Source organism: Eublepharis macularius, chromosome 12, assembly GCF_028583425.1.
Source record: "Eublepharis macularius isolate TG4126 chromosome 12, MPM_Emac_v1.0, whole genome shotgun sequence".
Lineage (NCBI taxonomy): Eukaryota > Metazoa > Chordata > Lepidosauria > Squamata > Eublepharidae > Eublepharis > Eublepharis macularius.
In genome coordinates this window covers 26,646,711-26,674,466 of record NC_072801.1, presented here as the reverse complement: position 1 = coordinate 26,674,466, position 27,756 = coordinate 26,646,711, and the positions used below count along the sequence as shown (strand labels likewise).

The following is a 27,756-nucleotide window of genomic DNA, read 5'->3' as shown; positions in this document are numbered from 1 at the left end:
TTTTGCTTCTTATTGCCGAGGAGGCCGTGTTGCTGTCTGGGATGGGAAGGATGCCCTCAGGACATTGAAGACTTCTCATTCTGAAAAGCGTGGCTAAAATGTTCATTCAGAAAGAATGGGGGAGGAGAAGGGAGGTTCAATTTGTTTGTACTGCAAACCTCTTTAAGCAACAAGAAAAAGTGGTGTAGACCCGTCAAGTGCGCAGAGAACGTTGGATTTTGTGGTGGACCAAGAAGACGTCACTGGGCAGATTTTACAGAAGAGGGCTTCCTAGTTTGCCCTGCGTCACGACGCTGCCTTTGTTTGTGTTGTCTTACCTCACTAGAGTGTCCCTGAAGTCGACCCAGCGGCCACCATGCATACATCCCAATCTCAGCCAAGGATGAGCTCCTCTTCCTATACCTCACCTTCACCACCAGCCTACTCAGCCCCTCAAACTCCTGCACTGAACGTGACTGGCCCCATCATCGCAAATACAGAACAGGTATTGGATGGGAATGGGAAAACCAATCAGACAAATCCTGATAGCATTTTTTTTACCTGTATGTGCTACTTCAGAAGAAAATTTCACTTTGAAAAACAAGCTCTCTCCCCCAATAGATCGCACGACTGCGCAGCGAACTAGACGTTGTCCGTGGGAACACCAAAGTGATGTCCGAGATGCTCACAGAAATGATCCCTGGCCAGGAAGATTCTTCAGACCTTGAGTTGCTCCAGGCAAGTATACCAAAACAGACCTTCACATCGGTTCTTTGTTCATTATGGGCTTTTCAGTTTAGCATAGAGAGCAATCCTAAGCTGGTCTATTCAGAATCCTGCTTGAGGCTATTTAGTGGGGCTGACTCCCAGAAAAGTGTTCCAGGAAAGAGGAGAAGTGATAAGTGGGCCAGGAAAGAGGGGAGGCTTCCAAAATTGTGCATGTGGGGGAGGGAATAGAAAATGGAGAGAGAGAACTTTTCCTCCCTTTCCCTTAATTGTAGAACTCGGGATTCCTGGAGAAGCTGGTGGGCAATAATTTCAGGACAGACAAAAGGAAATACCCACATAAAATGTGTAATTAACACAGAGCAGTCCTAAGTAGAGTTACTTCCTTCTAAATCCTTTGAAATCATGAGCTTGGAATAAGTTTGCCATACGCTTGCTGGGGGTAGGAGATCTCCCAATCCCAGTGGGTTTTGCCCACAGGCACTCCAGCAGGCAGTGGGAAAATTTAAAAACAAACAAATGTTGGCAGCAATGGTGTGGTGTCACTTTTGGGAAATCCTGAAAGTGATGTCATGCCTCTCTAGGATTTGTCAAGAATTCTATGGTAAAAACCATAGCATTTTTGGCAATTTCTACAGAGGTGTGACATCACTGCTGGGTTTTCATAGAAATGACATAGCTGCTGGCTCTCCTGTATCATGATCGTGGCTCTGATTTCTGCTGGCAGAAATGGCTTGAAAGGGAAGAATTGAACAGATTTGTGGAGGATAGTCTGTCAATGACTAGCAACCATCACAGCTAAATGAAAACCCCATGTCCAGAAACAGTCTACCGCTGAATACCAGTTGAGGGAAGCTTGGCTGCTGTGACCTGCTTCTTAGCCTTCCAGAGCCTCTTAACTACCCATTGTGGGAAATGCTGAATTAGATAGACCTTTGGACCTGGGATCATAGAATTGGAAGGGGTCTTACAGGCCACCTAGTCCAACCCCCTGCCCGATGCAGGAACAACCTAAAGCATCCCTGACAAGTATTTGTCCAGCCACTCCTTGAAGACTGCCAATGAGGGGGAACCCACCACATCCCTAGACAGCAGATTCCCCTGCTGAATTACTCTTAACATGAAGAAGTTTTTCCTAATGCCTGATCCAAAAGGGTGCTTCTTATGTGTTCCATAGCCTTCCCCGAATTCTGTTTTTGACAGTTTATGCACTTGATCTGGATCATCATTTATAGTTGGAAATGAAGAATAATTTTTAAGAGACTTGGAAGCAGTTGGAGATACCTGTCCTCTTATGGCACACAAGTCTCGCTCTCTTTGTCAAAGTGGTTGCACATATTTTCTTTCCAGCTGAAGACAGAAGTGGGATAGGGTGTATGGGATGTGCTGTGCTCCCAGTATGGGAGACTTTTAAGTTCAAGTCTCCTGCTTAGCCATAAAGTTCGCTGGCCCCAGTCGCTCTCTTTCAGCCTATCTGACCTCACTGGGTAGGGATAAAATAAGGAAGGAAGAACTGTGTATGCTGCCCGGAGCTCCTTGGAGAATGGCCAGGATGGCCTGCAGCCCATTGAACCCCTCCCCCATTGTCTGCTTCGGTCTCAGAGATGTCTTCATAAAAGAGAAGTTTGGTGTGTGTTGTGAATTCGCTTCTCCTAGGGTTGTTTCCTCGCAAGTTTTGGAAACGTCTCTTGTACTGACTGAATGGGACAAAATGCTTTAAGAGCACACACCTTGAAGAGCAAGGCTTCTCGTCCAGCTGCCTTCAGCCCTCTTTGATGGCTTCCAGCCAAGTTTAACAATGTGGCCTGGTTTTATCCACAAGAGTGCACTGCTCTTTTGTCCTGTCTAGACACAGGCGTCCATTTTACAGTGAAGCAAAGAGAACCAGCATTTCCCCAAGTGAGCCCTTTCTTGGGGGAATGTATTGATCAGGAGCTTTGTGGCCTCTGTTATTTTGTTGTCAGAAACGTTTCTTGCTGAGAAATGCTCATGGCTTCACATGTGTGCAACAGGTTGAGTGCTAAAACTGTGTCTCTTGCCTGTACCACTTCAGGCTTTCCATGCTTGTATGTGGGTGGAGGGTTGTGTCACTCTTTGAATGCTCCTCCTCCTCAAAACCACCTGTGCAGAATTTAGCATGCCAGGAAACATGGTGCAGCGTTTAGTGTATCAGGCCAGGATCTGGGAGACCCAGGTTCAAATCCCAGTTCTGCCACAGAAGCTCACTGGGTGACCAGGGGCCTGCTTATACCTCCTCCCATTTTATCCTAACAATGTCCCTTTAAGGTATATTTGGCTGAGCTTGTGTGACTGGCCCAAGATCACCCAGCAAGATTCTGTGACAGAGCAGGGATCTGAACCTGGGTTTCCCAGATCCTAGTCTGTCAGTCTAACCACTGCACCACATGTGGCTCTCTTTCTTTTTCTTGGGGTGGGGGTGTGTGGATGGGGCTGAAGTAGTCAAAGGTGCTACTCCCTATATGCAGCCCAGAAAAAGCATCAATACTTGATCAGCTAACTGAATGAACGCCAGTGGCCTTGGGAGCTGATCTTCTAAGCTCAGGTTCTGGGGATGTGACACATGTCCATAACTGATCACAGCAGTGAGCAGCCAGTTATAGCTCCATCTCCCCAATATTCTGCAGCACGTTTGTATGCCTCTTGCAGCACAGTCAGAGGCGGTGCCAGGGTTTCTGGTGCCTGAGGTTGGGGGCAGTGTCAGGTCCGTTGCTGCCCTACGCATGTGCTGGATTGCATGATGATGTCACTGTGGGGCGGTGTGCAGGTGGCTTCCCATCCCTCCCGCTCAGCCACGAGCGGTGCCGCTGCCAGCTCCGCGGCGCACGCCCCCGCGTCGGGTGCCCCGTCTGGCGCCCCCTTCACCGCCTCAATGGGCGCGCCAACCCTGAGCACAGTCCCTGCCAAGAATGTATGTCTCCAAAATCACACAGTAAACTTCTGCACATCCATGAGATCTGCACCCATCTCTCATAATGTACACTGGTTTTCAGCTCACGCAGGCCTTGCTTCTAATATACCTCTTTTGAAGTTGTATCTTTGAGGGGGGAAGGCAAGTAGAAAGAGAGAACTGTTTGTTTCAGGCATTTCCCTGTGACCCAAACCACTTGCTCTGACATTCCCATTTCCCAAAAGAATGTCGGCCATCCTTGGATTTTGACCTTTTGTCTCCCTCAGTTCTGCTTCCCATCCCCTGGGGCTGAAACAGCAAAGCCTTTCTTCCAAAGCTGACAGGAGTCGCAGGCGGGTCAAGGCATCATAACCCCCTGAATCCTCTGGAGGCACATTTGTGTGATAGGCTACAGCGCTGTGGCCATGCATCTGGGTGAAATCCCAGGTCTCTTCTGATGTTCTGAATGCATCTAGTGTTCTTCTGGGATCAGTTTTGCTGTGTAGGAGTTTTTCCGAAGATGGTCAGAAGTTGATTTTTTGCTTCCTAAGCAGCTGATATTTTTTGGAAGCAGGAACCACTGTGTATTGTGTACTTAAAGGTCTCATTTGTATGGATTTATGGAGTATTCTCTGTAGACACTTCCTTGTAAAGCCAAATACACACACACACACACACGCAACCTGAAGGGTCAGAATAGATGAGAGATTGTGTTTTGTTTTTTAAAGTAAATCTCTTGTGTGGCTCCAGTTGAAATTGGAGAGGGCTGTGTGAGGACCAGTGGGAGATGGGATTTAAAACTTTGGAAGGAAAAAAGATGTTGCGTATGTTTTTTCTTTCCAGAATCCCTTTTTTGTTGCCATTGGGAATGGACCCATTAGTGCCAGCAAACAATGTTTGTCGAGGGACTGTATCTACCTTCTTTGGCATCTTGCTCTCACTGTGCAGTCACTACAGTCAAATAACTATGGCTCAGTTTTGGCAGAGAAACTCCCTGGAAAAATCCTACATCCCAGACTTTGTGGGTTGCTTCCTTTTGATTTTGCTCCATCACCCATAAGCCTGCTGTTATTTTGTCCCCACCCACCCCCTGTCCCCCAGGAGCTGAACCGGACATGCCGAGCTATGCAGCAGAGGATTGTGGAGCTCATCTCCCGAGTGTCCAATGAAGAAGTCACGGAAGAACTGCTGCACGTGAATGACGATCTGAACAACGTCTTCCTCCGATACGAGAGGTGGACTTCCCCTTCCCTCCCAAGGCTCTTAAACCTTTGCCGCCTTGCGCTTAAAAAGCATACTGAAGGATCTGCTTCATCAGGAGGGTGGCACATGGTTTTGCACAAGGCTTTGCCGTTTTTGCTGGTTTGATCAAGATGGGGCTGTGGCTCAGGAGTGTAGCACCTGCTTGGCATGCAGATTAGATTCTCAGCATCTCCAGTTAAAAGAATCAGGTAGCAGGTGACAGGGAAGACCTCTATCTGAGACCCTAGAGAGCCGTTATCAGTCAGAGTAGACAAGGCTGACCTTGATAGGCCTGTAGTCTGACTCAGTGTAAGGCAAGCTTCATGTGGAGAGCGGCCATGGCTTAGTTGTAGAGTACTTACTTTGCACGCAGAAGGTACTGTGTTCTATCCTGGCATCTCCAGTGAAAAGGACAAGTTGATAGGTGACCAAAAAGACCTCACCTGAGACACTGGAGAGCCTTGGCCAGTCAAAGTAGACAAGACCATCCTTGATAGACAAATGGTCTGTGTACGTATGTTACCCATTCTTGACTTTACATAGTTCTCATCTCCTCCATTTTGTCCTCTCTTCTGCAGTAGGTTAGGTTGCAAGAGGACGACTGTCCCAAGGTCACCCTGTGAGCTTCATATCCAAATGGTATTTGAACCTGGTGCTCCTTGGTCCTAGCCCCTCACCCAGACTGCGGCTTCACAGTTGCTCTCTGCAACACAATAGTATTTCAGCTATAACAATAAATATGGGGATTGTTCCATTTTCCTTGAATGGCACTGCATAGCTCTTTTCATGCTCCTGTCCCAAGGCCCGTTTGCTCGGAAAGGCAGATTTCTCCTTCTGCATCCTGGGTTTATTGCCAGAGAGAGTTTCTATAGGCTGTCTATTTCTCATCTCTCCTCTTTTTCTCGTTTTGCCATGCAGGTTTGAACGATACCGATTGGGCCGGTCAACGCAGAATGCCAGTAACGGGGTAGGTCAGGCTGTTTGTTCAGGGACATTACTTATTTGCTGTGAAATGCTTTGTCCCTGGGAAGTTTGCTGGCATACCTGTCTTTGGGGCAATATGTGGGGCTCAATAGGGCACCCTCACATGCCACCCCTTTCTAGACAGAGCCTGTTTTTGAAAAGTGCTGTCTGGCAAGATTTCTGATTTCTTGTTCTACTGCAAATGGCCTCATAGGTTCTCAATGAAGTGACTGAGGATAACTTAATAGACCTGGGGCCTGGCTCCCCAGCTGTGGTTAGCCCCATGGTTGCAAGCACAGCTCCTCCGACATCGACCCTTTCCACCCAACTTGCTGGGCTTGGTGAGTGTTTTTGCCTCGCGCTCTCTCTTTCTCTGTCTCTCTCCCTGATAGAGAAATTGGGTTGGGAATGGGATTAGTCATGAGGCTAGTCCACAGTGCAGCCACTGCAGAACCGCTTTCAGCGTGCCGTGACTAATAGAGATGGCTAGCGTTTTTGATGAGATGTTGTATGATTTGTATCCCAGAGGCTTGTCCACACTTATCCATTAATAGAACAATCAATCAGCTGTGCGCACAACCCCCATCCTGGGCCAACCTCTTGACAGCCCATTGGTGTTCTTTGCATCCAAGCAAGAGGGATCTTAGCCTTTTCCCTTCCAGTTGCTTTCCCCCTGAATCTTCCTTCTACCTCAGGGCATACTTTAGAAATGCAGGGGTTAAAACCCTCAGGTTGTGAAAGTAAAATCTGAAATGAAGCATGGGGACACATCAGGGTTTGTTGGGGATAAGAGACACATACACATACACAGAGCGTCTCTACTGCAATTTCGTCTTCTTCAGGATACAATGCAATGCCAGGCAAATGTTTCATGTCGCTGCAGTGTAACATTTGGCTTGGTCTTTACGCTCACAGGTGGGGAGGAAGAGACACAGTAGACCAGTGTGTCCATCTCCAGGCTTAGTGAGGAAAAGCGGGTTCTGTAGATGAACGTCTTCTCTTAGTTGAATGCAATTTTGCCTCTGTTCTTCTTGGCCTGATCTCTGATAGCTTCACCTAATTTGCTTTTTGTTCTGTTTTTCTGCAGAGTTGGGCACCAACAACGTAAGTGGCACACTCAGCTCTCTTCAGCCCTCCAACCCCCGTGATGACTTTGACATGTTTGCACAAACGCGAGGCAATTCATTGGCAGATCAGCGCAAGACGTATGTAGGGGGTGAGGGGCAGTCGCCTGGGGCTCCTAAAGAACTGTGCAGACCAGAATCTGTCCTGCGGGTTCTGAGGGGAAAGCTCTACACTGGTTATTGGATCTGAAGTGGGAAGAGAGATGGCAGATCACCTGCATGCAGAAAGCTTGTACTTCCTTCACTTCTTCTGTCTCATAACCATAGATAGTTGTGGCTGGAAGGATCTTTTCTGTGCCTGCCAGCTGGAGTGATTTAGTGGTTAGAGTATCGGACTAGGATTCAGGAGCTCCAGGTTTAAATTCCCTTACAGGGTAGTTGCTGTGCAGCGACATCATAAACTGCTTTGAGTTTTCATTGGGGAGCAGAAGCAGGGTATAAATATCTAAAACAACAGTAGATCTCACTGAGCTAGAAGAGCCCAAGTTCTGCCTCCAAGTAAGAGAGCTTCAGAAAAATGCATACCATGTGATAATTACCTGCAATGCAACATACCATAGTTTTTCCCGTGGGCTGCAGCTTTTCTTCGCAGAGCATCTCACTCAAGCCAATTTTTTATGCCAAAAGGAGTCATTATTAGAGCTGTCACTAGCTTTTAGGCAGTTGAAACAGGCTTCCCTGGAGACTCTCTGGAGGAGAGGTGGCATGAGAGACTGGTTCTTGAATTTAGTCCTTGAGCTCCACCTCCTGGTTGAATTCATGAGCAACTTTTAATATCAAAATCCACGCACAGATGTTGCTGTGCCAGCTGCTTTCCCCTAATCTTGAACTGGTTTTTCATTCAGAAGTCAACCCCCCTCCCTCAGCTTTGCAGGGCAAAGAAACAGATCATTCCTGCCGCTGTTCCCCCACTCCAAATGCATAGTCTTCTGAAACTACTACTTATATTTATTTCTTCATTTATATCCTGCTCTTCTTCCCAAAGAGGACACAAAGCAGCCTACATCGTTCTCCCCTCTTGTCTTCACAACACTTAGAGGGCTTTTATAATCATCATCATAACATTCGATTTATATACCGCCCTTCGGGTTGACTTAACTCCCACTCAGAGCGGTTTACAAAGTATGTTGTTATTATCCCCACAACAAAACATCCTGTGAGGTGGGTGGGGCTGAGAGAGCTAGAAGCTGTGACTGACCGAAGGCCACCCAGCTGCTTTCAAGTGGAGGAGTGGGGAATCGAACCCTGTTCTCCAGATTAGAGTCCCGCACTCTTAACCACTACACCAAACTGGCTCTCTGCCAGTTGTTCTAAGTCAGAGGGGAAATGTACGCAGCTGTGAATTACGTCTCATTGAGTTATACTCCTGCCTCTCTGGGCCCAGCTGCTACCTGGATGTGGCTGGCCACGTTCCTGGAAATTTTGTTTCCATAAATGGAGATTCTTGCCTGATACATTGCCTGCTTTGCTTTTTTTGCTGCTTGGTTCATCACTGTGCCCATCTCCGTCTCTTCCAGCGTGACCTATGAAGACCCTCAGGCTGTTCGAGGGCTGGCATCTGCTCTGGACGTTCGGAAACAGACCACAGGAGGGGTAGGTTGCTTCTTCACCCTGTCATGTTGTACCTAGAAGCATTCCGTTTCCAAATCCGTCTTGGAGCGTTGAACACTACCGCATTGTGTTACCTGGGCCTGGGTTCTATGACTTTGGTACCCAATATGAAGTTTGCAGGAGGAGATGCACTTGCCACATATTCACAGCAAATGCCGCTAAGTGTGTTTTGATAGAAATGTTTTGGGTTCAAAAGCACAATGAAAGGAATTTAGTTTGAAGCTTGTATAAGGCTACCAGCAGCCTCTAGGAAGCTGTCTGATTACTGACTCATCTCACAAACCAAGTCTAACTTCCTTATATCCAGATTTTTCCCCAGAGATCTGAGCCAAGTTGGGAGTATGAAGGACTCTTTGAATGGTCTTACGTTAATATTTGGGTGTGCTTGTTGGTTTTTTATCATGGGGCAGGGGAGAGGGCATTGGGGGCATTCTTTGAAGGAGGGCAGTGGCAGGATGAGTTGGTGTTCTGGCCTAGTGAAGCAATAATTGGGAGGAAACTGGGAAGGAGATCCATTGGGGCATATGTTCCTATTTAGGCCCCCACACCTTTTGGGTGCTGGTGCTGTTTGTCACTCCTGTCAGTGCGGCGGTTATCAGTTCAGCAAGTTGTCATCTCAAAGGCCTACAGGTCAAAGTACTTGAAGACAAGTTTCTTTCTTTTGACTTTGCTCATCTACTGCAGCAGCAAAAAATTTTTGTTTGTTTGCTCTTCTGCCCTTTCTTGAAGGCATTGCTGATCTCTTGAAATAGCTTTTTATTTTGAGCAGATAAGACCAAAATGTGTTTCCTCCAAAAGAACTGTGGCTTTTGGCACTTTTTGGATGGGATTAAGGGTATGGGAGGGGCTTAAATAACACATTAATTTAGACAAGGAAGACAAGGAGGAGATGGCCTCTGGTTTTCACAGAAATCTTGTGCGACATATTTAGGCATGTGGGATCCAAGCACTGCCGTTGTGGGTGGGACTGAGTTTAAGATACCCCACTTCTTCTCTAGCATCTCAGGTCACCTTATCCTCTTTTAAATATTTATATAAAAACCCTGATCTGCCTGGGCGGAGGATTATCTGGAAAGCATTTCCTCCTATCTGAGCCACTCCTTGTGCTTAGATTATTTCAGGAGGCCCTGGTATGAGTGGCACAGCCATTGAAAGCATGGAGGGAGATGAGAAGGAGCGGGGGTTTCCCAATGGTGGCCCCTGTCCTCTGGAACCTTCTCTCCAAAGAAGCCGAACAAACATACCGGGGGAAGCCTTTGGTTAATTGTTTTTTTAAAAAAAAAATACTACTCATCTATGGGGGTGGTGTTTTATTTGATTGTGTATTTTTAACATTTTAGGTTTTATTGTTATTATTTAACTGCTTGTATATTGTATGCCACTGTTGGGGCTTGATTCCTGGCCTAAAGATGAGGTAAACATTTATTAATAATAATAACCAATGCTAATTTTCACCTGAGAACCACTTCACAAGTTACTTTTTCTGGAGCCAAACTAATTTCCTTGATTGAAGTGGGGGAAAGTTACCTTTGGCAAAAGGTGGGGTGCACCTTTGGCCCTCAGGGAGGGGAAAATTGGGAGGCTGCTGCTTGCGCTTCTTACTGTCTATCTGAGGTGGATGGAAAGTGGATGGGGCAGCCCCTGTGTCCACAGAAACATTTGCAGTCCGTATACCCTTCACATAAGTGCCTGAAGAGGAATTAAGTACATGTTTTCTTCCAGCTGTACCCAAAGGCCCCTGCTTGGCCGCCTGTGAGCCAATCTTACCACTGATGAGCAGGCTAGTGGCTATTTACAAGTCTCAGGTGGTGGCAGTGGGAGACAGAATGCCGGAGGATATGTGTTGTGTCAATGAACCATGGAATTGTCTCCTCACTGATGTTGCTGCGGCTTTCTTTTTCTTTCGTTCTTTCTTTTTTTAATGGGACATCCTGTCCTTGACCGCAGAGGAGAGGTAAAGTTGGCAGCTCAGACATGGAACCCATAGACAAATGGCTAATAACCCAAGGAATGGTGAGGAGGATTCCGCTGGTCGAGTGAACCCCCCTGTTGTCCTCAGCTCATCTCCCCAAAATAGCATAACCCGCCCTCCATTTAATCTCTCACTTGACCTGTTGAACAAACCACGGATTGGACAGTACAAGGAGGGGATTTCCCATCTTTGGTAGGAGAGGTGGTTGGCAGAAATTCAACAGGGGGTAGTAGGGGCAAGCTGTGGAAGGCATATGTTACTAGTTGCCTTTTCAAGTTGGTTTTCAAAACAAGGATGGGTCTCTCCAGTTCCTTTTACTGTCTCAGTTCCCCCTCTCTCCCTAATATGTGCAGTATCCACTTTCCCCCCCAGAGTAAACACAAGATTTACTTCTTAAATAAATGGGGAAGGATGTTTGCAGACCCCCTTTTTATTGGCAGGTTTAATAACCTGGCCCTGTGGCCCTTCAGCAGAATCTGAGTCAGAAGCACCAACCCAGCTGTACTGAGCCACATTCCCCTTGCTGTGTCACCTTTCTCTGTCTGTATTCAAGTGAGCCGTTGTTCTGGGGTAGAGGAAGAGAGATGCCCATTAAATGAAACAAGCTTGCTATTCAAGCCATTTGCAAGCTCTTAACATTTATTTAGATATTTATACCCTGCTTAAAGCAGCTTCCCACATGGTTCTCCTCCATTTTATCCTCAGAACAGCCTTGTGAGGCAGGGTAGGCCGAGAGAGAGTGAAAGGCCCAAGGTCACTTAGTGCCTGGGTTTACCAGATCCTAGCCCAACAATACTGTGCAGGCCATGTGCCAGGAAGCAGGAGGTGAACATGTATGACTGAACAGTAGTATAAATTGATAAAGGTGAAACCTTTATTGGGATGTTAGCATGACCCAATACCAATTTCACCTATTTGCACTACAAGATACTAGAAATTTAAAGAACAGTTATTTCCCCCTCCCCTTCTTTCTTCTTTGAGGGGGACTGAGCATCTCTACCAGGACTTTCACCAGGCTACAGTTCTCTGAGTTCTTGTAGTAGGATGCAAGGGGTAGGGAATGAAAGTGATAGAAGTTTGTAGTGTGGATATGCACCTTGGATTAAATCCTATTGCTAGCTTTTGAGTGAAAGGCCTCAGACCCGATAAACTATGAGAGTCACTCAGTAAATTTCCGTGGCCAAGTCAGGTTTTGAACGCTGCTTTCTGCAAGGACACCAAATGTAAGCCACAGTGAGAAAAGGTGGTAGGGGACTGGCAATCCTACAATCAAGGAAAATGAGGCCTCCTTCCATTCTGGGCCATTTCCAGTGAACAGAGTGGTGCTCTGGCCATCTGTATGAGTAAAGTTTAATAGTGGGTAAGGATCGGGGGGGGGGGGATCAGGTGTCATTCCCTAACGGTTTGCTGTTTCTCAGATGTTTCTCCCCCCAAGTGCTGTTCCCAAGGGATGGAGAACTCCAAAATAAATTTCTACACTTGCTCTTCTGCTGTTAAAAAAGAGACTCTCTTTCCCCACCTTTCCCAGATTTGCTCCTGGCTTGTGTTTGTTCAGCCTGGAAAAAGGATACTGCTGTCTTTGTGGAGGACATAATGACTTGTGGGGAGGAAGACACCAATTCCTCCCCCTTACAGGCCATTCAACCTTGTTTGTTTAATATGGAAATGTTTGGTTTCCCCTAGACTCCAACTAATCCGTAACCCACGTTCTGTCTGGACTAGGCATAGCTCTTAACCCTGTCCATTAATAGAACTGACACACCAAAGCAATGGGGTGTGTGTGTGCAAATTGCTTTACCAGGTGGGGTATGGCACAGAGCCCTCACCTGGTGGTTCTTTCTTCTATCAGTGTATCACTAAAAGAGGATTCCAGTGAATATCTTTTTTTTTAACACCAAAGATATCTTACGAAATTCCTTCCCCCTGGAGCCAGACTTGGCCGTAAGTTGGGGGTGTTGTTTTTCTAAACTCTGGTTCTGGGGAGTCAGAGTTTAGAATACCCTTAGGAATCATGTCCCCACCAGTTGGATTCCACATGGCACCAAGTGTCTGCATCTTGGCCTGAAGGTAGGTTTCACGACACGGTACAGGTGTTAGCTTCATTTGACCCATGAAGTTGCTCAGGAAGCACATTCTCTGCATGTTCTTAAACTGACTTTTCTCTTCTGGGTTGAGATCTGGGGAAATGAGGGTGGAGCAGAAGTGCCACGTGGCGGGCATCCTGTGTTATCACAAACTCACCTCAAACACCACCTCCATCCCCATTTTTTAAAAAAGAAAAAAGAGAAGAAAAAGGGCAGCCTGAAAAACAGAGGGAACTGAATCAGTATTCAGACTGCTGTTGTGTTATGTCTGTCATTTACACTATGAAAGCAGAAGGGAGCCAGTCAAGTGGGAGAAAAAATCTGTTCCAATTCCAGTATTGATGTTTTATGCAAAGCCTTAGAATGAAGCTGATGGTGCTTTCGTAGCTTTCTCTCAGCTTGGCCCAGATACTGAGCAATGCATCTTGATGCAGAAGGCTCCCCCCGCCGGTTGTCAGTTCACAACAAAGACAATTGTTTTAAGCAAGTTGAGAAGAAGTTCCATTTGGGGTGAATTGTGCCAGCCCATTCACATCTAAAGCAGATGAGGAAGGAGGAAATAAATATTTAACTAAAATGGGATGCCTAGTAGAAGAGAGTTGTACTTTTCCCCCTCTTCCTCCTTGCCTTGCTGTGTTCTAGCATTTTAAGAATTTTTTTCCCAAGCCTGTCTCCGATACAGAAGGGAACTGGAAATAAATCTGTTGAAAGCGCTGGGACAAAGCAGTATAAGGTGGCCAAGCTGGCAGGACTGTCATTACCAGTGCACTCAGATTTTTGCTGACAATTAAAAAAGAATCCCCCCTCTCATTTTAGATGTGAACATGTGGGTCTGCTCCCCCCCCCAGTTATGTCTTTTTCAGCATGAAAAGGAATGAGGTAGAAACTTACATGCTTGGTTTTCAAAACCAAAATCCCACACTTGTGCTGGGGAACCATGGGATATATACAGCCCCTGTTCGAAGGTTCTGCCAGTAAAGAGAGATCCTAGGCTGAACTGAAAAGATCCCTACCGTGTATAGGGGGCTCCTTCACACAGCACTTATTTTTTCCAATCCAGGGGATCTTCACCATGTCCCCAAGACATGGCCATGCCCTTCAAGAATAGCACTGAGAAAACCCTCAGAAAATGTGAAGCATTCCTTAGGGTGTTTTGGAATAATCCATGCTCCCCCGTGCCTCAAAGTCAGCATTCCAGTCAAGCTGACCACCAGTCAGTCTAACATAATTCCTCATGTTTTTTGTTCTGAAGGCCAGAAGCAGGGGCTCTCAAACTGAGTTTTAGGGTTCCCCGGTAAGACCATCATTACCAGTGGACATCAGATAGTTTTGAAAGCTCACGTCTCCTGCAGCTGCAAGAGAATGCTGAGCGAGCAGTAGATCATACTCTTGAGTTGCTGTGGGACAATGATGAGGCCTGGTCAATGCTCGGTTCAAATGGACCGTGCACCCTGGAACACATTCCAGAATCCTCTTCAACACTCAGGAAAGTTCCATGGCAGACAAGTAAACTCTGTATTGTTTTCATCGAATTGGGAACTACAAAAACCACAGGCTCAAGGAATCCTCTTGAACCTTTTTTAAACGGTATGGATTTATTTGAATGTTATTACTATGAATGTCAGAAGAACATTTTTGGGCTGTATTTAAGATCAATTGCAGTGGGGTGGAGTTTGGGGTGGGGCAAAAATCCAGCCAAGGGACCAAATTAAGTAAATACAGGAAGCCTTACAAAGTTGGCGAGGACATATTGATGGACTCCTTAATACATTTCACTTTGTCTGTCATGCCTGCTTCTTTCCCCACTGGGATTATATTCCCCCCACAGTTCATATGTGATGTTAATTCTGTCTGTCTCTCTAAGGTTTGAATATTGGATTGAACCCAGTAAGGGTGGAAAAGGGGACTCCCTGTTGGCATTCCTTTGCTCCACTTGCTTCCCCTCTCAGTGGCTGATTCATCTTGCTAAGAATGGCCTGGGCATGAGCTGCTTAAAAAAAAACACAAATGAACTAACCACAATTGTTCATGATTTGGAGACGTTGCTGGCTGGGCATTTGTGCTCTTGTACCAGACTTCCAAATAAATCCACACAAATTCCATTGCACCCAATCAGTTTGTAAGACTTGCTAGTTTATGGATGAGGTGTGGGAGAGCAAAGTCTTCTGATTTTACCAAAGTGTCCTTGCCTGATGAAGATCCTTCCTTGCTGCAGGCAAGTGGCTTTGGCCTTCTGCAGCAAATCCCAGCAATGGAAAGCACCACTGAAAAGTCTCCAGTTTCCTGGGCTGCAGCCTGATCCTTGCCCCCTTTGATCAATGGCTTTCGGTGCTCTTGATCCACCTGGAAGTCGAGTGTCCCTGAGGAAGGCCACCTGGAAATGCTCCCACACTTGTTTTATACATGAATATGGAATAAGTATGTTCCTAAGAACAGCTGACTGCCTCCTGTACTTTTTAGGCCTGAGTGTCTAGTAAGCTAGTAGCAGGGTTGGCACGCGGGGTGATGGACTAGCAAATACTGTCAGTTTGACTGCTTGTTACTTGACTGTGGTCAAATCCATGAAGCCAAGGATGCCTCTTTTGCAGGTGGCAGTTTTCCTGTTCTCTTTAATCATGCCCCCCAGCCCCAAAGTAGTCCAGGGCAAACCTAGCAGCCTAGCAAAACATCCCATATGGACCGCTTGCTCTGGCTGCAGGCATTTCCAAGCAGGAGCACCAGCACCAGTAGAAGCCTAGGGCTTTCCCTCCAGCCTTTGATTGATTACATTAAGACACATGACCCATGCAGCAGCCTTACACTGAACCAGGCCAGTGGTCCATCAGGGTCAGTACTGTCTGCTCAGAGTGGCAGTAGCTCTCCAGGGTTTTAGGCAGAGGTCTTCAACATCACACCTGCTACCTGGTCCTTTCAACTGGAGATGCCAGGGATTGAACCTGGAGCCTTCCGCATGCTAAGAAGATGCTCTACCACTGGACCACAACTCCTCCCCATTAAAACAAACCAGCAAAGTATCTACCAGTCTGGCAATGCCATCTTGAACAGCTTCAGATGGCACCATAGCAGTTGTAAAACAATTAAATGAACTAATAGAGGGAGTAGTAGTTTATATAAGGGTTAAGCCCATGGATGATTCCCTCTCCTTAAACATTTCTGCTGGATCCTACATGTGCCTCATCTAAAAAGCAAAGAAAGCAGTCTTAATTTTCAGAAGCATCATTTTTAATTTGTATGTAAGCTTGTACAGAATTCAATAACTAAAGCGTCTACAGTTTAATTGACTCGGTTTTTCTTTAATTGAATGACAGCCCTGTTAATTTAAACCTTGTTGGAGCTACTCTTAGAAACATCCCAATTTTCCCCCATCCGATCTAGGCCTTTCTCAGGCAAAAGCTATCTTTCGAGATTCAGTGCCAGGTATTCATACACTCTGCACCTCATCCAGGTTTTGAGGATTCACAGTAAGAAATCGAGCATATAATTTGCCCAGTGCGTTTGAGCCATGCTAGGCTTTTTCATGAGGAAGGAGCTTGGAGGACTTGGCTGCCGAGTTTCTGATCAGACGAGGCCAGAAAACACATAAATTTCAACCAGCCTTTCTGCTCGCACACACCTGTGTTAGTCACTTTTTGTGACATTCTGGCAGCCTGAAAGGAAAAATGTGTCCCACTACCATCCTCTCTTTGCCTGTCACCCACGCTTCCCAGGGTAAAAATGGATGGCGGAAGAGGGGAGTTGGAACAGTGAAATAGAACTAGGAGTAGAAGGGTTACAACCCCCCCTTCCCTCCCATCATCCTGGTCCTAATCCAAATCAGGATTCCACATGGTTGCTCTTGCTATTTTAAAAACTGTCAGGAAGAATAAGTGACCGTTTCCAGCATCTGGTCTGCTGTAGCCCCAAATATTTCTGACAAGGGCTATTGCTCAAAGCGCATACATACCAGATTTAAAAGATTTTTTTTAAAAAAAATGCAGTGGCATTTCATTTTACACGCATGAATTCGAATTCTCTCTCCATTCCTTCCCCCCTCCTTTTGGTGCTATTTACAAACGCAGCCTACGTTCCTTATCTTATACAAGTAAGATAAGGAATGTAGTGCACAAGCGAGCCACGACCCCTCTCTTTTCCTCCTGTAAAATTTCAACACATCCATATCCAATATTCCAGCCTTAATTGAAATTACTGCCACCCGGATTGGACTCATTTGGTCCTTGTTGACAGTGATGTGACCAGCCACTGCCCCCCGCCCCGCCCTGCATCCAGCCATTTTCACTCATCAGAACCGTTTTTTGGTTAGCTCCCTTAAGCTGCATTGTTTTTCTTGCTTTGCGTTGCTTTATTTGTGTACTTTGTTGCAATTCATTTTTTTAAGTGCACCTTACATAGTGTGTGTGTGTTTTCCCCCCTCTTCCTTTATTTCTCACTTCTCCCACCCCCCCTATTCTGTGGCCACGATTGTGGATGTGTTTTCGTTTATGCCTGCCTGCCTACATCTTTTGCTGCGCCCCATAGATTCCAGTTGCTCAGTCCTCTGTCATGGATGACATAGAGGAATGGCTAAGTACCGATGTGGTAAGACTCTTGGTTTTTACTTTGTACATTTTCAAAAATAAGAGTTGGTGTATATGGCCCCCTCTCCTCGGTGCAAAACTCATAAAGCAATATCTCCCACTGGCGGGATGATGTAAGCTGCTGAGTTGCACAAAACTCACTGGGCAAAATAGAAAACAGCAAAAACTCAAACCAGATGCTCCATTTCAGACTCATTTTGCAAAGGTCTGGTCTATGCATGCGGGAGAATAAACTAATAGAATCCTTGAAGTGGTATAGTGGATTGGAATCATTGGATAGTCTGTTGTTTGGGCGTTTGTGCTCTTGTGCCAGGTTCTCAAATCCACAAATTCCAGTCCACCCAATCAGTTTGTAGGACTTTGCTAGCGTGTAACCTGGAGTGGGGGCCAGAGAGAGTGGGAGAAGCAAGTCTGCTTATTTTACAAAGTTTCCTTGCCCAGAGAAGATCCTTCCTCGCTGCAGGCAACTAGCTGAGTGGCTGTTTGCGAGCCAACCTTACCCTTCTGCCCTCACTAGTAATTGATCTTAAATGTTGGGATACCAGAAAGTGTCGGGTTTCCTGAACTAGAGTCCAGTCCTTGCTGTCCATTCGGTTGATGGCTTCCAATGTTCTCGATCAGGGGTTGTGTTATTTCAAGACTGTGGGTGGATGCTGTTTTTAAGCACTTTCCATGCATAGAATAATAGTCTTTGCAAGTAAAAAAATAAAGGATTAAGCTCAGCCCAGTCCCTGATATGATAGTTTTACACATGCCGCGGGGGTGGGGGTGGGGCGGATTCAGGAAAGTGTGGCCAAAAATGTGATCCCCACCCACCCACACCTGCAAACTTGGAGCAATCCAGTCCTTTCTACCATTTCAAGATATCACCATATTAATAGTAATATGTAGTATTTATATAGTGCTTCCAGTGTTCATAGTACTTCCAGTCATCCTTAAAAACAGCCCTTTGAGGCAGATCAGAATTATTACCCACACATTGCAAGTGGGAAAAAGAAGCTAACTGGTGAGCTTGTGGCATGAACAAAATTTGAATTGGCAACTTGCCAGATTGCCAATCTTGTGGTTATTTTTTTTTAGAAAACACTCTGTAAGAACTATAGCAGTATTAACAATATGGGCCAAACGGTTGTCATTATTTTTGTAAACCGAAGAGGCGCATCTGTACAATACACATACTTCCTACCCAGGCCCACTTAGTTGTTCATGGCTATCAACGTGGCCAACAGAGCCCTTGATCCAGCGTCTGTGTGCCAAATCAGAAGTCCTTGAATTGGTGGAGGGTGAAGCTTTGGAAAATGGAGAGCAGATGGGCGAGGTCCAGCACACAGCTCCCTCACCTGTGGCTGAACACCCCACGGTCCCTCTTGTCTGATCTGAACAGGGGGGTGGAGGGCAGGGGAGGAAGGCATCCGTGTGCAACTGGGGTTGGGTACATCCTGGTGCCCACCTGCGTTCGGCCCAAGCATATCCTACCCACCCCCGAACCAAAATCTGTTTTTAAAAAAGAGGCTCTGAAAATATGGTTGCAAAGGAATGGCCATGTTGATCTGCTGTAGCAAAATGAAACAGTAGCCCAGTGGGCCCTACAAGACTAACAGCATTTATTTCTATATGAGCCTTTGTGAGTCACAGGAAGCTAGTCCGCTTTGTCAGATAAATCGTACTGGGAAATCTTTGGTGGGGGGGGGGGGTGTCAGCTCATATTGAAATAAATGTTTGTCTTTAAGGCATCCCTTGGACTTTTTTGTTTTATTCTGAAAATATGAAGCAGAAGCTAGCAGGGCATGTCTCTGATTGGCTGGCGTCTCCTGATGTCAACACAAACCTCCACTCCACCCCCTGTTCCCAGACCGTTTTGTATTTTTTAAAACAAAAAAAAAATCTCATTTAAAACATTATGAGATGCTTGGCACTTACTTTAAAAAAATCAATACATAGGAAATGCCTGAATTTTTGACAGGAGGGGCCAGGGTTGGTTTGTTGGTATTTCTGCCTATTATTCAATTTGTAGAGCTAGAACAGGCCAAGTTCTATCTCGTCCTCCGCAGTCTCTGCTGACACCCTATAATTGGCCACCTTTCAACAACATATTACCATAAAGCATTTCTCAAGGCCTAAAGGAGCACTCGCATCTGAGTAATTCACCCTGTTACATTAAAGCAAAAACAATAATGTCTGTCTCAGCTCTCCCCCCTCCTTTACGTGCACTTCGCCCTGCATTTGCTTGATAGGAGAAAGACCTATTTTGTATATGTGTGTATGTTTACATATAGCAGACAGGCAACTGACCCCTGTTCCCTGGGAATGAAGCCCTGGGAGGGGAGGAGAGCTGAGGTTTATCCTCCATCAGTGGCCCAGTCAAATCTGCTTTGTGCTTGTTCTTGCCATTGCAGAAGATCAGTTGCTCCCAGTGTAGTGTGTGGGTTGCCCTACCTTAGGTGACATGGGACGGATGGTTCTCTTAATGAGCTGGTTGCATTGCAGTAAATATTCTTGTCCGGTGACCTAAAAGGAGACTCAGGGAATGTGCACTAATATTTCTCTCTCCACTCCTCCCCACCCCCTTTCCACACTAATTATAGAAAGGAGATGAACTGGAAGAAGGAGTGACAAGTGAAGGTAATTTCAAAAGTGTGGGGGTTCACAAACCAAGGCTTGATCTCCCCCCACACCCCGCAAGGTGTTCTGTTTGGGCGAAGGCAGGTACCTACTGGTGCTCGTGGAATGTGGTACTGAGGTAGGGAGTTCAACCCTTTGAGAACCTTGACTGCCATTAAAAAAGCAAGCCGACCCAACTTCCTAGTCCTTATGATTGTAAAGTTTCTGAAAGGCTTGCAGAAGCCAGAGTGGGTGGCTGAACAAGATTGCCAGTCATTGGGATGAGGTGGTCCTGCAGCTTATTGTCCTTTTCTGCAGTTAACAAAGCCAGAGAGTTATGCCAATGAAGGAAGTGTGCAGAATGATGCAAATCTCAGAATCCAGCTTTTCTTAGCACAGAATTTCCTTTTTAAAAAGTGGAATCCAAAGAGCCTGAGAGGATGTTAAGAACAGGCCTTTGGGTGGGGGATTATCTACTTCAGCCTCAAAGGGAGAAGACAGGAGCCCTCTTATAAGATCACCACTTGCCGGGGTAGAGCATGAGCAAGCCCTCTGAGGAGAGTGGCTGAGCTCTGACTTCTGAAAGCACCCTTGGGCCACACTAGAGCAGGCCCCGCTTTATGGAGCTTTGGAGCCATTCCATTTGCTCTCCAGGGGGTCTCCAGTCCTGTCAGTCAAAGTTGGTTGGATCCTCAATTGCAACATGAACTTCTGTGTGTGTTTACTCCTGCAGAGTTTGACAAATTTCTCGAAGAACGCGCCAAAGCTGCTGAAAGGATCCCCAACTTGCCCTCACTGCCGACAGAAGAGCCTGCTCTGCCGCCGGTGAACTTGCCCAGCAAAAAGAAGTCAGAGCGCACGGAAGATGCCCTCTTTGCCCTGTAATGCTTCTTCTCTTCCTGGCTGTCTGTGGAAAGAACTACAGCCAGGGCTGTCGAGTTCTCCTTATACCTGGCTTAGCCCTCTCCTGGGCTCCGTAAACAGCCTCTTGCAGCTCTCTGAAATGATCCAACCCAAATAAGCTAACTTTTAAAGAGTATTTAAGCCCCATCTTGTCATACCCGTGGTTATTCTCCATGCTCGCTTAATCCCCTCTGTCCCACCCCGGTCATAAGTGCTGAGAGTCCTCGTTTTTAAAATGATGCATGAGTGTTTCCCTCACTTCAAATGTGGGAGGAGTGGTGGGGGAACAGTCCTGACTTCCGTTGAAGCTAACCTCTCCTGCAGGGCAATCCCCACACATGGAGTGTATCTGATGCAGCTGAGTATCGGTGCCTGTTGTGCAACAAATTGATCTCACGTGTACACGCCAACTGCACCCCTACCTCCCTTTCCGTACGGCTACTTTGGTGTCAGCTGCCCTTGCTATCAGTGGTAGCCTTTTGATCCTGCTCAGTTTTCTTCCAACTAGCTTTCCGGTGAAGATTGTAAACTGCAGGGAGAATTACAGCATCTGAGACGTGGGCAAAGTCTCTCTCTTTGTGAGAGGAGAACTTTCAGCTAAAAGGCTTGCCAAAGGTACTTTCCTAGGCGAGGACACAAGTGAGTAGTCTCCCAGTAGGTCTGGGCCAGCTCACTCGCTGTTTGGCCGCCTCCATGCTTGGACTTGTCAGGGCAGAGTTAGAACATATTTTTCTGGTGTAGTGGGGTGGCCTTCCCACAGTTCCTTGCGAGAAAGCCTGCCAAATAGAGGTAGAAAAGGAGGAGGTCTTCTCTTGAGAGCGTAGCTTGCTGTTTGTGGGTATTGTTGCAACAACATAGCAATATGTTTTGGACCCGACTTGTATGTGGGGGGTGTGGTACGGTTGTGCTTCTCCTCCTCTTTCCTGGTATTGTTGGATGACTGAGTCTTACGGCACATGCTTTCCATGGGAAGGCTTCCTGTGTGGACATCACTGGAAGTGTTTTGATGTGGGAATGCCCCACATTGCATGAGATGGCAACGCATCCAAACATTGCTGGCATGGAATGTGAGATCCAGTCTCAGGAGAGTGGCAGCTATAAATGGCATTTAAGTTCAGAAAGATGTGGAACCATGAGGCCGTTCTTGGTTTTGCATGCATGGGATCAAAAAGAATGGAGCCTCTGATCCTGTATCTTAGGCATTTGACTTGTGCATTCCATATAGCCAGGTTGCTAGAGCCTTACTTTCAGCCATTGGTCTGGAGGAGGCACTTGCTTGACTGCTGATGTTCCGATTGTACCTTGGCCATGTGATTACTCTATACAGCGGGTTTTTTTCTTTCGGGGAAGGGGTGTGTGGGATTGTGTGTAATGCCTTCAGAAGTCACATTGATCATTGGAGGCCCTGCTGTTGCCAAGTGCCCCAGTTTGCTTTGGAAAGAGAACTGCATGACCTAAAAGCAGAAACAACAAAACCAGTTGTGCCAGTTCCATCCCATCTGGGTTCTGCTCAGAAATCCACCACCCAGAAGAAGGAAACCAGAAGGGAGTGTGGGTAGATAGTGGTGACCTCTTTGGGTGGGATGGACAAGGATCCTCTTCAGTCAAGGTTAGGTGGGAAGATAAGCAGCTTGCAGCTGGTGGTGCCCTTGGCCCCCAGCCAGGTGGGCAATTTGCCTTGCACCTTGCAAGTCGTTCAAGAGCAAGCCTGATTTAACTGGGGAAGATGTACAAGCAGTAGCCCACCTTCACATCATCGTTTCTAGGGTACCTTTCCAAAATGGTTCTTGAGCTGCTGCAGTACTTTCCATGATGGGTGACGTTATTACCTTTTTAGAGAGAGAGAGACTTGAGACAGTTTCCCTGTTTTGAAGCCAGAGCCCACATGGTCATGTAAACTGGGCCTAGTTTCTGATTTCAGACTACCTGATGACTCAAGGAAGGCCTTCAAAGGTGTGGTTGGGTGGTGGAGTGGAAGAGGCTGAGGGTAGGGGAACCCAAAGAACAGAGGGTTATGATGGAAGGTGGGGTTGCTCTGGACCAAACCAGGAAAGGCCAGTCCAAACCAGTGGCATGTTATAGCTCAGAGTTGTCATTAGGATAAGAGGGAACATGGTTTGTTCAGCAGCAAGCGGTCGGTTCATAGGAGTGCAATGGCTGCTAGACATTTACCCAAAGAAGGTTAGAAAGATGAACCTCTGCTCTGCCACAGGATGCAATCCAGTGACCGTTGATCTTGTATTCATAGTGTGGTTCCTGTGTTGGGGCCTTACCTAAATTTTGCATGGAGAATAAGTTGTTCTGTGAAACGCATATCCCCCCTCCCCTTTCTAACATTGCTCTTATTCTCCCACCCTTTCCCCAAAATGACTTCCCTGTGTATGCTACCGTCCTGCGAAACAATAGGCGTCCCAAAGGGTGAGACCTTTTATAAAACAGGACAGTTGCTAGCATGGTATAAGGGATTCCCCTCCACCTCCAGCAGCTCCCTATTGCAAGTGTTGTGAGAGCTGATAATGCTTTGATTTCTGCTGACCCAAGTTTTCTGCCACCTAGCAGATGCGAAAGCCTCCTAGCATTCCCTTGTATCTCAGCGATCCCCTCTGTTTCTTTGCTGTCTTCATTAAGTGATGTGCTGAATTGTCAAGATATTGTTTCTAGTTCCATCTCAGTGGCAGGGAGGTCTTTAGTATACTTTGCTTCCCCTCCTCCCTTCCCTGTCCCATATCTTCAGGCACAAAAAAGTAAACAGGTCAGCTATGATACTAGGAATCAAAAGGGAAAGTTTGCTCCTCTCAGGCTAGAAACGGTTTTTTCCTGGCAAGGGAGCTTGAGTCTCTTGGTCAGGCAGCACTGCTCTCTGTTACTAATTGCTAAATAATGTTAAATTATTGCTGAAAACCCCTTCTTTAAACACTAACTTAGGTTTAAAATATTTATTTGGGCCTCTTCCTATGGGAAATTCTCCTGCCTTTGGCCTCTTGAAATGAATGGGAGATGCTACTGGCTCGTCTCTATTTCAGCGGGGTAGGCACAGGGGAACGTCTCACTGGATCAAGCCTCAGTTGTTACTGCTGTATTCCACTCCACTGTTGTTGTATCTTTAATTGCCTTTGTTAACACCTCTGTGTGCTAAGATTTTTTTTTTAAAAAAAAGTTTGATTTGGGCGTGTCACCTTTATTTCTTTTGAAAAAATTGCCACGTGTAGATCTATCTAGAACAAGTGCAATACCTAATCTGCTTTTACAAACCCTTGGGACTATACAAATATTCTAATTAAAGAGAGAAACATGCTATATCCAGCTGGGAAAGGTGTCTGTTTGCCACAGTCATTGAGAAGCCAACGGACTCTTTCTCTTTTTTCATCCGGGGAAGGAAACTGGACGCCCCCTCCAGATTTTTACATTGCGTTAAGGGGCGCTCTTGGCCATTTCCCCTGCAGAATGCCACCTTCTTTCCCTTTCCCAAGCTGGAGGTGCTGATTTCAAGATACCCGCTGCTTGCTTCTCTGGGGCAAACCTCAGTCCTGCTGTTTGCTAGAGAAACCACTGCCTACTTGGTGCTGTTGGCACTGCCCTGGAAAGGAGGCTGCGCTGCTCGCATTCGTTCTGCTCCTTCTTGAGTCCTCTTGCATGTGATGACAAATTTGAACTGCTTTCATGCTAATTTCAGATTGGAGGTTTAAGTAGAGGAATTTACTCATGAACAAGACCAGATTTGCTCCTTTGGATCTCCTCCTGATGCCTCCCCAGCCTGGAAAACCGAGCTTGGAACCTCTCTTGGAAGAGTGTTGCACATTCCCCAGACCAGTCTGTGTGACATGAGGCAAGCTGGTTTTTTCAGCCAATGGAGGCAGTCCTAGAAGTATTGACTTGGCTTTGAATGCAAGATGTGGCAAAAGCCATCAAGAGGAAGACCGTTCCTTTCCCTCAATTCTCCAGTGGTGTCCACCACGAGCATCCCGTTTTCACACGTTCAGAGTTGGACTAGCCTGGACGGTCACAGTTGGCTAGGAACATGCTGAACTGAGCCCCAGTGGTGTTGGCTTCGACCCAGCTGGGGTGGCAAATATATTCCTTCCTCCCATGCCATTAGCGTCCAGGCTCGAGCAGAGCAGCTGGCTGAGTCCCAGCCATCAGAAATAGGTGAAAAAAATGACAGACCTGTCGTCCTTGCCACTGGCTACTCCATCTGGCTTTCCCTGGGGTTGTTCTGCCATCCCAACCCCAAAGAGACTTCCCACATTGACACCTGCAGATGGCGGAAACCATGCCTGAATCTGTAATCCAAAACCGGCTACTGCTTTTTAAACATAACTGCCCAGGGAGTGGATTGCCTAGAAATTCCCCTCTTTTCTGTATGAAATTTCAAAACCTTTGCCTTTCCCCCTTTAGGCATGCAGTGACTGAACCTATAGCCATCTAGATGAAAAAGAATAATAAAAACTGGATTTGTGGGTCCCATCTCTGTTACAACCACACATTCCGTTTCCTGGCCGCTCTTTCTGCATCACAAGTAAATGCTTCAACATGGTATATCCTATCCATTAGGATTCTTTTTAATGTGCAATTTCTTTTTACCCCCTCCCCATCTGCTAACAGTTACATCCCACCAGACTTTATGTCATAACCTACTTTGTAGCATCTCCCTTTGTATGTTTAAAGCTCTAGGCTTGTCTGGATTAAAAGATGGATAATATTTATTTACTGAAAACATTTACATGTTTTTGTTTTGTTTGTTTGGGTGAGAAGGCTGTGGAGGGGGAAAAGGGAATTTTTTTAATGTAAAAAAAGCACTGTAAAAATAATTCTTAAACTCCTTTAATTATGTTGGCTTCTCCCCGCCCTCCTCATTCATGATGATGTCTTGATGTGGGCAAAACTCATGGGTGGTATTTTTTGTTTTGCATTAAGGATGTGTAACTAATCCCCTGTCACTTAACATTTTCTCTTGTTCCAGAAATCACCCTCGTCTCTCTGTACATTTTTGGTTCTTGCATGTGAAATAGTCAAATAAAAGAACTTTAGTGCATACAGTACAGTCATGATAGAACTGTCTCTTGGCTATGTGTGTTATGTCAGTTTTCTGCATGGGGCTAGCTTAACAAAAGAACAGTCATGCTGGATTGGTCCATTTAGTCCAGCATCCTGGTTCCTCTCTGATGTTTCCCCTCTCCACCTCAGCAGAGATGTACTTCCTTTAGAACATGATCTCATTTGTTTCTTTACCTCATTTATACCCACGTTTCTCCTCAATGGGGCCCAAAGCAGCATGCAACCTCCTTTTCTCCTCCTCCGTATCTTCACAACAGCTTTGTGAGGTAGATGAGGCTGGGGATGTGACTGGCCTAAGATCAGCCGTTGAGCTTCCGTGGTGGGGGGCATCTAAACCTGGGTCTCCCAGATCCTAGTCCGACACTCTGACCACTCTGCCCTCCATTAATTTAAAACAACTTAAAGCCATCTGTGTTTCCCATAGCTGTGAGTTCCACAAGTTCATTTTGCACTGTGTGAAGAAGTACTTGCATTTACTGTCCATCACCTTTATGGGGTACTCCCGGGCTCTTGTAATGTGGAAGAGGAAGAAAAGATCTATCAACTTTCTCTACAATGTGTAATATTTATCCATCTCATGTACCTCTTTACTCACCTCAAAACTGGAAAGCCCTGGACCCTTTCGGTGTCTCTTCTTTGGGAAAGTGTTGCCATCCCTCAGATGGTTCAGTTGTCCTTTTTCTGCGTGTTGCTTTTAGGTTTTTATGGGGCTTCAGGCACAATATTCTACTTCAGAAATGCCCACTGTAGCTAGGAAGTGCCCTGCTCATAGGCATGTGCCTGGGAAAGAAGTTCGACCCCCATCAATGCCAGCCATGACTTTTCAGAGGTGGCTTGGAGTGATCTCTGCAGTTCATAAGTGAATGCGTTCATCCTAGTTTCAATTCTGGTAAACATTTAGCAGGTTTCTCCCGCCCCCCAGTGTTCCAAAATCCTGCAGGACCTGTTTGACCAGAGAGAACAATGGTTAGGAAAGACACGTGTATCCAGTGGGGAAGTGGTAACTCTCAAATTACTTTGAGCGAGGTTCAAGTCCAGTAGCACTTTAAAGACCAACAAAGAGTTTCCAGGATAGAAGCGTTTGAGAGGCCAAGCCCCCTTTGTCAGATATGAATAGGAATGAAGATCTGGGTCTTTCTATCCCAGTTAGAAGTAGGGTTGCCAGATGGCCTTCCCACTGCAAAATGGATGAGGTCCAAGCAGCCAACTTTTCTTCCTTGCACACATGCAAATTGCACACGTGCTCCTGACTCCAGCATGATGACACTACTAAGTAACATCAGAGCCTGGCCAGCTGCTGCTTTGGTGTGCAGGCGGGCCAGCCACTTCCCCAGTGCACAGATGGGCAAGCATGCCAGGCAGCCAGGCAAGTGGATGAGGCAGCCGGCCACTTCCCTGTCATGCAGGAGGTTGGCTGGGCCAACTGGAAGCAGGGGGAAGGAGACAGAGGTGGCACAGGAGGCTGGGTGGGCTCACCAGTCACTCCTCCAGGAGTCCTGCAGGCCAACAACCAGCCACTTCTCCCCTGTACTCAAAAATACTGGACTGTCCAGGGGAAAACTGGACACCTGACAACCCTAGTTGGAAGATGAAAGGAGTGTTGCAAAGAATTAAAATAGGATGTGGAGGTACAATATGAAATGTAATTAGCTTGATTCCCGGCTCATACCCTTTTTTTTAACGCTCATTTTTGCAGATCTTTTAAAGCACTCCCACTTCATCCCACACAGTGGCACAGCTTCAAGTAGATGCTCAGGCTGCGGTTGATTTGTGCGGGTGAGGGGAGAGGAAGGAAAGTTGCAGGAAGAAAACGAGAGATCACAATTAGTTTATGAACTAGCAAAGCCTCTTGGTGCCCTCAAATGTGCGCTTGGAGGAAAAGTATAAGCTTTTGATACCAGCCTGGAGGGGCTAAATACCTGAAGGTACACAACCTAGGTTGATATTATTTATACAGGATCCATCTCCCTCCTAAATGGGGCTTTGCAGAAGTTTAAACAGGGTGGAGGAAGAC

At 46.4% G+C, this 27,756-nt stretch overlaps 1 protein-coding gene across 2 annotated transcripts in view; it reads left to right on the top strand.

Moving 5' to 3' along the window:
- Positions 1–25,726, top strand: part of TOM1L2 (target of myb1 like 2 membrane trafficking protein) — a 42,138-nt gene extending 16,412 nt beyond the window's left edge. Inside the window, exons 6-15 of one of the 2 annotated variants that reach the window (XM_054992719.1) lie at positions 326–484; positions 601–717; positions 4,715–4,848; positions 5,774–5,822; positions 6,033–6,159; positions 6,906–7,023; positions 8,460–8,535; positions 17,125–17,184; positions 19,769–19,805; positions 20,518–25,726. In XM_054992719.1, the coding sequence (XP_054848694.1) occupies positions 326–484; positions 601–717; positions 4,715–4,848; positions 5,774–5,822; positions 6,033–6,159; positions 6,906–7,023; positions 8,460–8,535; positions 17,125–17,184; positions 19,769–19,805; positions 20,518–20,669 (1,029 nt within the window). In that variant the 3' untranslated portion in view covers positions 20,670–25,726. The remainder of the gene's footprint in view (positions 1–325; positions 485–600; positions 718–4,714; positions 4,849–5,773; positions 5,823–6,032; positions 6,160–6,905; positions 7,024–8,459; positions 8,536–17,124; positions 17,185–19,768; positions 19,806–20,517) is intronic. The other variant, XM_054992720.1, reaches the window with a different exon arrangement.
- The last annotated feature ends 2,030 nt before the right edge of the window (positions 25,727–27,756 follow it).